General features: G+C 39.5%; 1 protein-coding gene across 5 annotated transcripts in view; it reads right to left on the bottom strand.

Annotated features, from left to right (window-relative positions):
- Positions 1-16,383, bottom strand: part of Myo6 (myosin VI) — a 137,922-nt gene that overhangs the window by 86,996 nt on the left and 34,543 nt on the right. For all 5 annotated transcript variants that reach the window (XM_005406898.2, XM_013505831.1, XM_013505832.1 and 2 more), the window contains exons 2-3: positions 5,715-5,856; positions 1,403-1,472 (exon numbers count right to left, since the gene is read on the bottom strand). In XM_005406898.2, coding sequence (XP_005406955.1) covers positions 1,403-1,472; positions 5,715-5,831 — 187 coding nt within the window. In that variant the 5' untranslated portion in view covers positions 5,832-5,856. The remainder of the gene's footprint in view (positions 1-1,402; positions 1,473-5,714; positions 5,857-16,383) is intronic.

Raw genomic sequence — 16,383 nt, 5'->3', positions numbered from 1 at the left:
GTACACATGGCTCAGTGATTTGGAAAGTGGGTCAGTAGGAGTCATTTAACGTCACTGTTTGGAGCAAACCAACATTAAAAAAAGAACCACTACTTAATCACTACCTATTAGAAATGTATTTCAAAACATCATACTAAAATGTCTGGCTGGGTACGATGGCACACACCTGTAGTCACCCAATACTCTGAGGGGCTGAGGCAGGAAGATCTCAAGTTAAAGCCCAGCTTGGACAACCATGTCTCAAATTAAAAGAATTTTTAAAAAGAGCAAGGGATGTTGCTTGTGTGGGTTCAGGCCCTGGTTAGGGGAGAGGGAGGGTAGAGGCAGAGCTTGGTGGGAAGACAATGAGCACAGTGGGGATGCAGCTCCTTCCCAGTTTTGTTTCCAACTGCTCTGACATGAACAATCTCATCACTCCACCAGGAGATCCTGCCCAGCCCGGAGCCCAAAGCAATGGTCAACAGACTACAGACCCCACCCTCCAAAACACTGCATCAAAATAAAACTTTCTTCTTTTTAGTTTTATTTACTCAGGTATTTCTGTTAGAAAAACAAACAAAAATTACTAACACCCCCTAAAAAAATTTAAATATTACTCCTTAAGGTTGAAAATGTAAGAATAAACACAGCCTGAAAAATGTATAAATGTTTTTTTCACTAAACATGCTAGCGTATTTATAAACCAAACTGATGCTGGTGTTTCTTGCATTTTCTTATGTTATGTTGTGTCTTGTTTTCTTTTGTTTGTTGGTACTGAGATCTGAACCCAGTGCCGTCCAATCAAGCCATTTTTTCACCTTCTTCTTCTGAGACAGGGTCTTGCTTGCTAAGCCGCTCAGTTTTTTACACTGGGCTTGAACTCGCCATTTTCCTGCCTCAGCTTCCCAGAACACCAGGATTACAGGTGTGCACCTCATATCCAGCCAATGTTATATTTTAATATACTGTTCTGAAATAAAATTTTCAGTAAGTAGCTATTACATAGCTTTTTTAATGTTGGTTTGCTTCAAACAATGTTAAAGGGCTCCCACTGATTCAACTACCAAATTACTGAGCCATTTTTACTACTATAGTAATCACTTTATGACTCGAGACGAGCTTCAGATTAACACAACTGTGAACAGGAAGGCTTTACTTCAAGCCTCACAGTAGATTTTTACCATACCCCACACATATACAACTGAAGTAACGCTAGAGGATAATCAAGAGACTCACCAAAACGCACATCTGAGATAAAAATAAATTTCAGCCTTTCAGGTTCCTCCATTTGCATGAACTTTCATATCAAAAGGCTACATTTTTTTTCTGAACCAGTATAATGTACTGGTAATACAACCACTATTCTTTGGAAGGAAGGTTTCTTTTTCTGTGCTAATAAAATAACTTTTAACTTGATACTTACAGTTATCTTCCACATCTTTTTTACTGTCCTCTTCTGCAGGGAACACTTGGTTTATAAGAGCCAAAAATGTCTAACAAACAAATTTTTAAAAAACCTCATTAAACATAAAGTTTACACATAATAAGAAAAATAAAGGAGCTTAATTGGTTGCATACATTATGCTGGCAACAACATATTCTTTGTTAAAATTTAATACAAATCCTACCATTTAATAAGGAGTTAACCCCCAAACAGGTGACTTTCCTCAAGAATAGTGCCCACTGTGACTGTGGAACTGAGTCAGTAATGCAACTCAGTAAATAAGCTTCCTCAGCTCCTCCACCGGCAGTGACATGTGAATACTAACGTACACAGGCACATTATTCTACAACTCTCTCAAATAATGCTTGTACATACAGCAGTTTTGTTTTAAATAAACAAAAGGTAGCATTCAATAAAATATAAAACATTAGTTTTAATATATGAATAATATTTGATACAAATTCCTGTACAAAGACCTGTCAGAAATATAAACAGTATCAGAGAATATTTGGTTAATAAAATTAAAAAGTATCCATAAATAAACCTGCACTTAAATTTACTACTTAAATTCTATGGTAGATAGCAGAACTAAGACACATTTTGTAAGGGAGAACAAATGATCTCAAACTACATCAAAAGAGAATTAAACTTTAATCCTTCCTATTCTAACAGTTACTTATAAATTTATACCTCTAAACAATTACAATTACTCTTGTGGTTAAAGTTTCCAAACATATCAAACAAAACACTAAGGAACAATGGTCCAATTATTTTAAAATAACACTTGTAGAGAAATACAGCATGTCCTTAGCATGTGCAAAGCCCTGGGTTTGATCTCTACCACCAATAATAATAGTATCTGCAAGTCTCTGTGTGTGTGTGTGTGTGTGTGTATGTGTATGTACAAGAATATTATATAAAATAAAGCCACTATCATAGTTTAGAGAATAAAATCCAGGCTGCAAGTACTACCTTAATTTGAAGTCATACCAAATTTAGAAAACTGTTATGCTCTAAAAACTCTAGAAGTTAATCATGTTGAATCCAGTGCATATATTCTCAATGTTATAAATGTGAAAAAGTGGCCAGGCATGGTGGCGCACGCCTGTAATCCTAGCACTCAGGAGGCTGAGGCACGAGGATCTCTGCAAGTTCAAGGACAGCCTGGGCTACAAAGTGAGTTCAAGACCAGCTTGAACTCATAGCAAGACCCTGTGTCAAAAAGACAAAAATAAATAAATAAATAAATATGAAAAAGTTTAGAGAAGAGCACACAAAAGTGAATTAATCATAATATACACTAAGTATATGAATGATAACATAAAGCAATCCACAAGTTATCACAGTGATTCGATAGAAAAATACATTCATATGTAACTGCTAACACAGAGAACTATGTCCCTACTTGTCACAGCTAAGACAAAAAGGATAAAGACTCCTCACGCTCCAGAGTTTGGGTCTAACCTGGTAGGTCCTATGCTAAATGAAAAAGACCTCAGGAAGTGAGAACACAGAGACAGAAGCTCAGGGAGGGCGGTGACGAAGATGTGCAACAAGGTTAAGAACACACTGAAACAAGTTCTCCCCCTGCTTCTCTAACCCTCAAATTACCTACTGGCTCCCATTTTCTTCTCTCCAAGAAAAAAACCTATTCCTTCCTAACAGCTGTTTTCTCTTAAAGGGAAGAGAATTTTTTCTTTCTAGCAAAAGAAGATCCAATAACAAAGAATGCACTGATCACCTAGCATAAAACATCAACCCCTCAGAAAATATAGCACATCAAGCTCCAATAACGGACACAACAAATAAAGCAGTCCCTGCACTTGAGAAGAACCTTCAGTAGGAAGGGGAGACCTGCATAAACATGATCTCCAAAGAGGGCTACAGGACATCTAAGAAGCTACACTCCTCTGCAAAGGAAAAAGTAACTAACAGTTAATTCTGTTTCATGGGAGGGAGAGATTGAGTTCTCTGTGGAAAATTTCCATAAAGAAGGTAACCTCAGTCTTAGATAAGCAAGTATTTGCTAAGCAAAGGGCTACAGAGAGTAGCACGCCAGGCAAAAGGAGAACTGCAGGAGGGGCACAGCACCGAACACCACCCGCTTTGATAAACACGTGTAGACAGAAAGAACAACAGAGAGAAGAAACAGATGCGTAAGGGTAAGGCAAGGCTGTCAAGGGGGAAACTGCAGGCTGATAAAGTATAACCCCAGCAAAGACGAGAGAAAGGAAATGCAGACCCTTGTAAGTCATACATTTTGGGTTTCAACTCCTAAGAACAGTCTGCTGCAAACAAGGAACATGAAATCAACTCAGAGGGTCAAGACAGTATTTTTAACAGAATATCGCATGTGCCAACGATGTTTCACTTGGTCAACTGTTTTGTTTAAGATACACACACACTACATACACTTGTGGACATGTAAAATGTATTCCTTATACATTCAAACACACACAGTACACATACCTAATGCAATATAAAATCATTCTTACTATGGCACACAAATGAAAACCATGAAAGCCACTGCTACCATCAAAGCTGTACCCCCGCCAGAGCTGAGCCCTCTCCATCTCCACTGCTCCACGGCCCCAGCACATTGCTGGTCTCTGGCAGCTGGTCTCCCACTCCATGAACTGAACTTTACATACATATTTAAGGGCTCAGGATCTCTAGACCATGAATCATCTCTGCAAAATATTACTTTTCTAATGGATCATTTTAAGCATCTGGTTATTACAACACTTGGCAATTTATTAAGACCTCAATCAGAAAGAAAGGAAACCAAAGATTAAAAGTAATCCTTGATAATCTGTTAATCCTCAAAAAAAATTTATGAAAATGAAAACTAAACTTTACAGAATTATCTACAAATCCATAAAAGTTACATGACTCCATAATTTAAACTGTTACTACTGGGTCTATAGGCACCTGATGAATACTACTACGGCACTATTTAAAGCACATTAAAATATTTTAAGTACTGAAAAATGCATACCCTCATACATCAAGTTTCTCTTATGCTTGAAATGAATTATTCCGTCACCTGTACATATAATATACCTAGGAAATATAATTTTCATTTTATTTTAGCCTTCTGATTTACTGTGCTTATAAAATATGTTAAATGAAAAGCAAATACTTTCAAATGCATAAATAAACTTCTAAAACTTATTTTATTTTTTAACATGTACTGCACTGTAAATACAAACAGGTGCCTGTTAATAAGGACAAAATCTAAAAACACTTTTTCTCTTCTTCCCTGAAGGTATCTTTAATTGGCCTCCTCTAACACAGCACATTATATATTATGCATTTTGGTTCCTGGGTTGTTTACAGTAACAGAATAGTTTTCTTTCTGAAAAGACCTCATGAGAGATCTCCTTGTTTTTCTAAGGTTCCCAGAAGGATAGTAGTCATACGGCATTACTTAACCATGTATCGGTAGAATATAAATTATTCATGAACACTTGCAGAGTGTAAAGTAAACAGAAATGACATCCACAAGTTTAATTTAGTCAGAAGACATGTTTAACAGGAAGACTGAAAATAGTGAAGCTGTCCTACAAAAACAGACTCTACCCATCCTCCTGGAGACTAAGAGAGGTATTCACAATGGACTCATTCTCTGCAAGCAGTTCACAAGTCCTGGTCACTCTGCTCCCTAACTTCCATTTTGTAACCTTGTACACGCTATGCCTAAGCAGAAAAGGAAATACATCCCATGTGTGCAGAACTAAAGTACACTTTTATGCTATCATTATCACAAAAATAGTGATAGATGAAGTTTTAAGACTTAGTATTTTTAGTCACTAGAAATATATTTATTCAAATCCCACACTAGTGAATTTAATAAAATGTGTCCAAAAAAAAGAGAAGACCTATAAAAGGCCAAGCAAAAAGCAAACACTGGCAACACAGCACCATTCACTTTTTATATTTTTACTTCATACAAGTTGAGCACATCATGGGTATACTAATAATTTCAGTAAAGTGGCATAAAGAACATGAATGTTGTTTTGATTTCATCACAAAGTTACTTAAGAATATGACTTATGAAAGACTCATGAAATCTGTCTCATTTTATCATAGCACACCTTTTTTCCCGAGAGTATATACTTCTGAATTTAATCAAAGAAGTCAATAGAAAACACTAAGATTAACTTAGGATTTTTTTCCCCTTTACTCTGCCAGGAATATCTTACTTCTGCAGAACAGAAACATGTATCTTTTGAAAATATACCTACTTTTAAAAAGGAATCGCATTTTGAAATCTTTCTGAGAAACTCACCTTGCCTTTTTGGTTCAACGGCTCGATCGTCAAGCTGTCGGGGCCGATATCCACGATACTGCCCATCTGAAACCCATCTGTCGGGTGTGGCGCCCACACGGGCTTCCCGTCCTCCATGTCTGGAAGGGCTATTCACTCTCTCCTGTTTCAAAGGAACAAAGAAAGCAACATGAATAACTTTTGAAACATTAAAAAATCTTTTATAAAAGTTCATTCATCATAATTTAGGGAAACACATCTCCCCTGACCCCAGATACTTCCCGCCTTTCCCTGCATCTCACTGCCTCTGCCCCCTGCAACCACCTTTTCAGAAGGGACGAGACGGGCAGCTCCACTCTCGGGTTACACTGGCTGCACCACGACCTGCCTTTGGTCGCGTCTGTAGCACAGTGCCACAAGTAACCAGACCAGAAGCAGTCACAGCATTTACCTGTTATCTCAGCATAATTTATAGCTGCATTCCTTTTAAAACCTCAAATATCCTGGTTTGCACAATAAGTAGTTGTTATGGCTTGTGTCTAGATGTCCCCCCCAAAGCCTCATGTGGTCGCAGGTGGGGCCTTTTCAGAGCTTGCTGGATCTAGAGTGTGTGACACTGGCGTTAACTCACGGTCCAGTGCTAGGATCAAAGGCACTAGGATTAAGGGTGTGCGTGCTACCCACCCTAAGTAGCCTTGGTAAGACATAAGGGTTAGAAAGACCTGTGCTCATCCCCTGCAATTCCCATCTGCCATGTGCAGCCCTGCCTTGGAGCCAGCAGAGTATGCACTGAAACCTCCATAAACGGTGCACTAAATAAACCTTTCCATCTTTAGCTTTGGGTGTTGGGTATTCTGGCTCAGGAACAAGAAAAATAAGACAGCAGTCACCATCAGCATAGATCTTATAGTGTAGACTTAGCTAAGAGTTGAAAATTAAGCCATTTTGGATCTGAAGGAATAAAAAGAGAGATTCCCTATATTCATCTTCGCAGAATTCCTCAGCATACCGCTTTGGCAGCCATTGTCTTTCTGTTTTACTAAGCTAAAACTTACATACAGTGACATGCACAAATCTAAGTCCACAAGTTGGTGGGTTTGGAGAAATGAATATACTTCTCTAACAAACACTTTAGTCAAGACAGAGAGTATTTCTATCACCCCAGAAAGTTGCCTCATGCCTCCTCTGGTCAGTCCCCACACCACACGGATCCCTACTGCTCTGTTAATCTTTGCCTGTCTTTGAGCTTCACTAAGTGAGGGCATACAGTATGCATTCATTTGTATCTAGCTTCTTTCATTTAACACTATATTTTGATGTTCAAAATATTCAACCATGTTGTCCATGTTGTCCACTGAATCACTGCCCCACAATTATTTACCTGTTCTACTGATGGACATCTGAACTACTTCCAGTTCTTGTCCACTGTTAATTTCAATCTAATTTTTCAACTGTTCCCACAAGGCTTCTTTCACACTTGGCATTCTGAGACAAGGCATTTGTAATTCCATTGAGAGTAACCCAGAGAGTGTGTGATATCCAAATTATTTTGTTTTTAAAGCTTTTATCCTTGGCCGGGCGTGGCGGAGCACGCCTGTAATCCCAGTACTCAGGCAGGAGGATCGTTGGGAGTTCGAGGCCAGCCTGGGCTACAAAGTGAGCTCAAGGCCAGCCTGAACTGCATAGCGAGACCCTGTCTCAAAAAGACAAAAAAAAAAAAAAAAAAGCTCGTATCCAACAAGACTAATGTGCAACAGCAGCACATCAGCTAGTGAATGACCCCCACATGTTTTCGTTTTGGCACCTTGACTGAAATTTACTTTTTCACCGTTTATCTACACTTCATGAAGAGCTGACTCATGTGCCGTAATGCTCCTCAAATCTGGGGTCCCCACGCGATGCTCTCAGATGCAGCCCCTGGGGAGGGCCGAGGTGTCAGGCACATAGTTCAGCGAATAGACCACTAACTGCTGTCAAGTTGCCGTTGTGCTGCTGGTTAACATCTTCTATGCAGCAGCCGGAGTGTGCTGCTGCCCCAGTCCAGCAAGGGCTGTTAGGTTCGGGTGTAACTCTGAGTTACAGATATTCTCCACAGAAGTAAAACAATAACACTGTTTCATAATTATGTTATCATACATACATCTGTATGCTTTCCCTAATCATTTTGTGCCTCATGGCTTGAAGTACCGCTTATATGTGAGTGATGCCTGAATGTGTTTCTCCAACTCAGACCCCCCCAGAGCCCCCAGAGGCTGCCGTGTCGTATGAGCGGCTTGCTCCACGTGGATGTATCTAACGGAGATACTATTATGTTCACTCCTCAGTCCACCATCTCAGCTTCTTCCTCTCCTTGTATCAGCAAAGGCAACAACACTCAGTTCAAATGAAACCTGGCATGAAACACAACTCCTCCAGCTTCTTCCAAATTCTTACACCACCCCTTGGGCAAGAACTGTGCCACTGAGCCACATGCCCAGCCCCCACCACGTCAGCGTTCCTCCAAGTGGCATCTCAAATCGACCCCGCTCTCAGCAGCTTGCATCTCCTCTGCTGTGCTAGTCCAACCAATGCCACCTTTCACCAAGACTTCTGTGGTTAGCTTTAGCTGCCTGCTACTCCTCTTCCCGCTCCACAGATCAGCAGTAATTGTACTGACTGAAAACCTGTAAATCTCCTCAGGTCATTCTTGTTCCATCAGGGCACACACTGTGCTTCCCTGTGCCCCTGAGGTACAACACACAATGAGCAACCCAATAGTTGCTGGTGAATGAGCTGTTCTGAAAGGAGTGAAAGGAGAGGTTAGACTACAACAATTGAACGCTCTGAAAACCTAGGCTTGAAACAGCTCCACCATGCTGACTGGCTCTTAGGCAAGTTACTTACCCTCTCTGATCTTTATCTTCAGCCTTATCCATATGGTGGGATAATATCACTTACCTTACAGAATTGCTGTGAGTATTAAGTGACATAAAACCGAGATCACCATTCTAACGGCACCCAATAGATGCTACCTCCCCGCCTCGCCTCCCCCACCGCCTTTGTTTGAAGCCAATTTCAAGACAAAGAACTTAGGCAGGCATGGCAGTGCCACATAATCCCAGGACTCTGGGAGGCAGAGACAGAAGCATCACAAATTCAAACCCAGCCTGGGCAACTTAGTAACCTAGTGAGGCCCTGACTCAAAATTAAAAAAAAAAATTAAAAGGCACTGAGGATGTAGGTCAGTATGAAGACCCTCGGTTCAATCCCCAGCAGTAGGGGAAAAAATCACAAAAAAAAATAAAAATCACAGTAGAACAAAAACCCCTCTAAAGTAAAAAAAAAAAAAAAAAAAAAAGACAATTCCCTTCAACTATTCAATTTGCTCTCCCATTTTAAATGGTGCACTGCAGCTTCCCAGTGCTAGAAAGTAACAAGGCACATATCTAATTGTTGTGCCTTCCTCAAAGCCCTGAGTCTGCAACAAAGGTGTTCTTTAAAAAGACATCACCCACAATGATGGGAGAACCAAAGAGAAGAATAATGTATTGAAAGTTAGGAATCAAATGGTTGAAAGGTAGCTAACATCAAACCAAGACAGATGAATTTCAAACCAGCAATTAGAGAAAATGAAAACCAACCCAATTTACTATAAAATCTTCAAAGAACACAAGAATTACAGCACAAGGTACTTCCAAGCCTTGGATCTACTGAGAAACGTAAAACAGAGTAGGGCAAACTGAGAAAGGAATTTCCTAACATCACCACACATCACTCCACATTGCTGAGGAAACGCACCCACACCAGCTCCGAGGCCAAGGGAAGTTTATAGAGGTCTTTCACCGGAACCCTTGGTCTCTAGACAGAGAATCATCAGGAACAATGAAGTTTGTACAGACAAACTGCTGGCAAAGACACTCTCCCCCAGGTCTGCATAACCCAGTTGTAGCAAGAAATGAAAGTCAGTTTACAGACAATCCTCCCAGCTAGATATCTGCTCAATTCCTTACCCCTGGATGAGGAAGACCTTGACCTCTGTTCAGCAAGGAGTTGCACACCCTTCGTGCCTCCTCCTAGCAACTTCTATCCAGACTCCCACTCTGTTCCCAGCTATAAATTCCAGGCTGGGTCTTTGCCCTATTCACAGTTAAGCCCCATCTCACTCCCCTTTCATGATACCCTTTGTTATAAACAATGTATGTGAGTATGTGACTGAACTGTGCCTCCCTGGCAAGCGGGAGGTCATGAGTTCGATTCCCGGTACGCGGGGAGGGGGGGGGGACAAACAAACAAACAAACAAAATCAAATGAACTGTGCTTCCCCCAAATCCCTTTGTTGATACCTTAACCTCAATGTAACTATCTTTGAAGATAGGGCTCCTAGGATGTAATTATGGTAAATGATGTCAAAAGGGCAGGGTTCTAAGCAGAGAGGTGGCCTCATAAAGAGATTCTCCAAGTAAAAAGCCATGTGAGCATAACGAGAAAAAGCAGCTGTCTGCAGGCCAGGAAGAGTGCTTCCCTGAGAACTCATCCGTGCACACTGAACTCATCAGATCTCCAGGTTCCAGAACCATGGGAAGACGAACTGTTGTTTAAGCCACCCTGTCTGTGGTACAATACAGCCTACTGCAGCAGTTTTGAAGAAGATATTGCTTATCATTTTAAAAAGTATCAGCGTATTTTTGCCATAACAACATAACAGTAGAAATGAAATATTCATTGGAAGTTATAGAAGATACAACTGAGTCAAACTTTCTGAGACACAAGAAAAAAGAAAAAGAGATGCGGGGGAAGCAAATGGAGGGGGAAATACACGAAAGTAATGTAAGTAAAATGAATCAGCACAAAACACCAGGAAAAACCCTTCTGGCCCCAAAACAGAGAGAATGCTTGAAATATCCAGAGAAAATTCACCAGAACTGAAAGACATGATTTTCTAAGAGTCCAGCTAATATATTCACTGTATCCTCAACAAAGCAAGTGAAAACAGCCACCAACATGAAATACCAGAACACCAGAGATGTGAGAAAAACAGAATGAAAGAATAGGATCCACAGGATCATAATTAGAATGGCTTCAGCAACAGTCTACGCATAAAGTACTAAGTAATGCTTTTAAAATCCTAAAAAAAGAAAAGCTATTTTCAACCTAAAACTCCACATGCAGATAAACTACCACCCCAGACTAGAACAGTATGACCGAAGAGAGCCACACTGGGCACCACCAGCAATCACCACGGCCCTCGGAGCAGGTTAGGCTTCTAGCATGAACTTATCTTACTGTGACACCGTGACACTGAGGTACATATAATCCAGAGGGAGCTGAGCATTCTCACCTCATCCAACCACACTAAATACAGTAACATTAAAATACAATTCTGTTTTCTACACTTCTTAAATATCTTCATTTAGTAGTTTTTAGAATCCTAAATATTTATACTATAAATTAACCTTCATTAACCTTCATTAACTGGTTTATTTATTCCACCAAGGACAATAAACTCCTTTTAGATACGTTACTCTCTGGTCCTAGAAAATCTTTCAGAAAGCCCATGCAATCCTTACTTATTCTTAATAAGCATATTTGCATATGAAGAGTACTTCAAAAGACACTCGAAGCAGAGCATGGTGGCGCACGCCTGCAATCCCAGCACTTAGGAGGCTGAGAAAGGAGGATCACTGCAAGTTCTAGGCCAGCCTGGGCTACAAAGTGAGCTCAAGCGAGACCCGGTCTCAAAAAAAAGACACTCTAAGGGGAATTGCAAAAGGGCACTCTCATTTCCAGTGGAAGCCTTAGACACATTACAGGCTAGCTATATATGTATTGCAGGAATACTAAAGGGAGAACAACAACAATCCCTGGTGTTAGTTGAGGAAATTTTAAATTCCTTTTTTTCTGAGACAAGGTCTTGCCCTGTAGTTCAAGCTGGTCTGGAACTCATGATGTTCCCCAGTCTGGCGTTAAACTTGTGGTGACCTGCCTACCTCAGCCTCAGGTGTGGGATTACAGGTATGTACCACCATACCCTGCAAGAAATTTTAAATTCTTTAAATTCCCGAAGTTAGCCAGGTGTGGCACACCCCTGTGATCCCAGCACTCAGGAGACCGAGGCAGGAAGGAGATGGAGGCTGGCCAGGGCTCATGAACTGCATGGTGAAACCCTGTCTCAAAAAGACAAAAAAATAAAATAAAATAAAATTTCTGAAGTTATTCCATGAAGAAAAAGAGGATTGTGTTAATTCCCCACCATTAACTGAAAATTATCTCATATTTATTACCTGACGACTGATACTGTCTTTTTAAAGTCAGCACTCCAACAACTTACAAAATTAATAAACAGCAGCACTAGGTGACCTGGACACCTTCCCAGGATACCACACCAACTTCATTATTCTTGTGGAAAGGAGGAAAAGCTATTTTCAGGCAGTTTCCTAGGGAGCAACTCACTGGGAATAAAAGTGGCAAGTGCAAACACAACCATGTACCTTTCCCTCCGGACTCCAGTGACAATCCTGTTGACGTCCATGTACCATGGGCAGAATGGGAAGACTCACACCTGAAATACAAGCTGTCACCTGCAAAGATTACCTTCTTAAAAGTACAGCTGTGACACAGTACTACCCAGTACCACCACCTTACATTTTACTAGCTAGGATGTCACAAATTAAGTACTAGCTAAAAGTAATTTGGGGCTGGGCTAAGACAGCGAGAAAAAGAAACCAAAAAGGGTGAGAGTAGTGCTAAGCAGGCAGGCAGACCCTTCCAAGGCCACCTTGGTTACTCTATTAATTCATATCTAACCAGCTGTGTGCCATACTGCTAGATTCTGGGAATACAATGCTGAGCAAAAACAGACAAGCTATCCGGCCTCAGGGAGCGGTCTAACAGGAAAGTAATCACTAGAGTAGAAGAGTAAACAACATGCGCAAAACCCTTGTCCTCAAAGGATCTTAAGTTCTAATAGGGGAAGGGGTCAAAGAAACACGGTGGATGCATCAAACTGATCTTTTAAACTGTTGGTTCCCTCCTCCTGGAGGCCCTGGCCTTGTCTACTACGAAAACAGTGCTCCATGCGCCTTTGGCACACAGCTTTAAACTGGAGACCCCCCTCACCAGTATCAGAGTGTCCTGAGGGTTGTCAGCATGGTGGGTATCCAGATACTGAGAGCAGACTAAACAGCAGGCCTTGGTGGGTGCATTTCAAACGTACTTCACACTCTCTCATCCAGCATTTCAGTTCCACAGACGCTTAACTGTACAAGAAATCCTCAAAAACAGCCAAGTGCAGTGGCGCACAAGTAATCCCAGCTGCTTGGGAGGCTAAGGCAGGAAGACTGTGAGTTCAAGACCAGCACAGGCAACAAAAGGAGATTCCATTAAAAAAAAAAAAAAAAAAGTACCAAGAAGGAAAGGAAGAGAGAAAAAGGAGAAAGAAAAGAAGGAGAAAAGAAAGACAAAGCAGAAGAGGGAAGAAAAGGACAAGAAGAAAAGGAGGAAGAACCAGAATATGGAAGAGGCAGTGGAAGAGGAATAATAATTTCTCAAAATCTTCCAAGCTGGGCATAGCACTGCACACCTGTAATCCCAGAACTCTGGGAGGCTGAGGCAAAAAGCCTACAAATTCAAGACCAATCTAAGTAACTAAGTGACTCATAAGACCTTGCCTCAATTTTTTTTAAGTTTAAAAAAATTTTTTTATTTTTTTAGCAGGATTCCCTTTATCAGTAAATTACCTCTGCAAAGTCCTCTCTAGAAAACATTTGCAAGGTAATCTTCATCTAGTTATATAAAGCATGGGTATTATTTTATTACTACAATACTGTACCATACCTCACTTAAACATTAGTATTGGAAATTATTTTGAATATTTTGCTTTTAGAAGAAATAAAGATTCATTAATAATGAGTAAAAAAATCACCACCAAGTCCAAACTTAGGACAAAGAAATATGAAAACATCTCAGGATTAACAACTTCCAAAAATGGATCACCTAATTTAATGAAGTAATTTTGACTGACATCCATTTCTTCATTTTCATACACTGAGTACTTATTACGTACCATGCACTATTTTAGGTTTAAACTTTAATAGGAAAATACAGGGATCAATTGTTTTTCAGGGTAAGGCAAGAAAAAAGAAAGATTATTTCTTGCACTACAACTCCCCTTCTGCAGGTCTAATCAATCACATTGCAGGTCTTAATGATTGACTATTTTAACAACCTAAGAAATGTCTATAGATCCATCAGTGTTTAAAGCTAAGTCCATTATCACTTGATTCTTAGAAAAGAATGAACACAAATACTAACTTACTAAACTGGTAAAGCTAAGTATGCTAACCAAAAAGCAAATTAACAAGTTAATTATACATCCCCACCCCACTCACCCCCCACCCACGTGCACCACACCCCTATCCCAGTACAGGGGATCAAACTCACGACCTTGCGATTGCCAGGCAGGCGCTGTGCCGCTGAGCTAAACCTCCAGCCCCTATTATACATTTTTAAATGATTTCAAAACTGTCAAGAAAATTACAAGTACTACACAACCTGAATTGTTAAGATTATATCATTTTCTTACAGATTTTCAGGTAAGAAGTCATAAATTACATTTCAAATATAAACTCTTCCCTAAATTACTATCATAAAACAGATGTGAATTTAGACAGATTCAAGTAACATATGTAGGCAATCTTTACTAAAATAACTCAGCCAAAATATACACTATTTTAGAGAATGTCCTGTATTCTTCAAAGGCTAAATATCCCAGTTTACTTCAAAAACTCAAGATTCCTTTCACAAATGTTAAAATATCAGAATATAATAGGTAATGGCAAAGTATTAACTTATTCCAGGTGATTTAAATTTTCCATATACTTTCCATTAATTTATTTTCCAATGATTAAATCTGGAAATTACATATTTGTGATTGTGCTACATTTAAGTCACTTCTTTAAAGTTTACTGATCTTTTGGGAAAAAAGGTAAGATTTCAGTTCATTTTTCTACCGAGATAGTCAGACCTCCAAAATTGGTTAATAAAAATAATCATCAAATTTCCAGAAACCAAGTCAGACCAATGAAAGGCCACTTTTCCATACAGACCTTTGTAAAACAGTCATGCTCTGTTTAAATCACAGGCCTGGGTTATCGTTAATGAGATTTTTCAAGCACTAAAAGGTCTATATGTGAACAAAACCACCATCGAGATGGTACTCATCATTAAAGTGGTAACCTCAAGTCTTTTAAGATACATCTTACGTCTTTTAAGATACATCTTAAAAACCTTAAGTCTTTTAAGATACATCTCTGACATTTTGCCTCTTTCTAAACATCCCCTAAAAGAAGTTAAAGATTTTGACTAGAAGTAGAGGTCATTTAACAGTCACCTCAAGGTCAATCCAACTCAGGCAACATAGTTCTCCTAAGAATAAAATAGGAAAAAACAAGAGCTCAAATAAAATCCCTTATAAAAAGGATATACACATCAAAAAGGAAGACTTGAGAGAGTGTCCTTCAACAGCTCCTCTGTCACTGTCTTGTTAGCAAGCCAATAAAATCTGCAATATTCAATAAAGCTTTCATTTCACCCACAAGACTAAGGTCTTTCTGACCTCTACTAACTTGGTCTGTGTATGTGCACATACACATATGCGTTCACACAAAAACAGGAACTGACAGTTTTCTTCTCCTAGTTTGTCAAAGAAATAAAATCACGTTTCCTAAGCTATTCACGATATACCAGGAATTACAACGAGCTAATTTTGATTGTCTCAATTTTTTAAATTCTGGACAGTAACTACCACCCCTGTTTTTATTACTGTATGTCTGTAGTACTTCCCTTCCCTTCCCCTTCCCCACCCACTGCGTGATCCCCTTCCCTTTCTTGTACCTGCTTTCAGTATACAATGTGTGCACTCCTTGTGTGGAGCTGGTGCACAGTAATAATGCATCTTAAATCCTTTTCTCACTCCTTTCCCTCCTTCCTCCCTCCACCTTTTGAACTGCTTCCCCTTTGAGAAAGCACTCTCCCAATTTCTATTATTTATCCTTTATCTTGTTCTTTATTTATACTTTGCATTTCTCATAAGAAAGAAATCGTGTGATATGGGAAATTGAGGTTTAAGGCCACTTGTCCAAGTAGAGATCAGTAGGAAACAAGTTGTAAAGACAGGGTTTTGAATCTTGTGTGACCTCAAGTCCAAAGTTGTAATCATTACATTAAACAGCTTTGCCCAACTGAGTTTCTTATCTGCAACCTGGTTAACATTTGTCCACACATCTGGAAAAAGACTTAGTTATCTAACACCACGTTGTTCTAACCCCTTTTTCCTTACCGTGCTACAGATTAAACCTAGGACCTCACACAAGCTAGACAAGTCACTACACTACACTCTCAACCACCTAACTTATTTTTCAATCAAAACAAAAAAAAGTAAGTACAATTTAAAAGCATAAAGGATTTTTGAAAATCCCATCACTTCCTTCACAAATATTAAAATGCTTATTTCTTACATGTGAAGTCTTAATGTGGATTTGGGTTTAAATTCTTTAAAGAATAGATTACTAAAAAGTAAACAGCAGAACTGCTTGGTTTGATTTGCCTATGTGTCAGAAGGCCGGTGACATAGCTGGTGAAAAACAAATTTTACCAGTGGAGAAGGAATGGAAAAAAGACAAGGTTCTCTTAGATCATGGCACACTGTCAAGGA

This window comes from Chinchilla lanigera, unplaced genomic scaffold (genome assembly GCF_000276665.1).
Source record: "Chinchilla lanigera isolate Chin_1 unplaced genomic scaffold, ChiLan1.0 scaffold00101, whole genome shotgun sequence".
Lineage (NCBI taxonomy): Eukaryota > Metazoa > Chordata > Mammalia > Rodentia > Chinchillidae > Chinchilla > Chinchilla lanigera.
The sequence above is the reverse complement of the archived record's forward strand: the minus strand, read 5'-3'. Positions and strand labels throughout refer to the sequence as shown.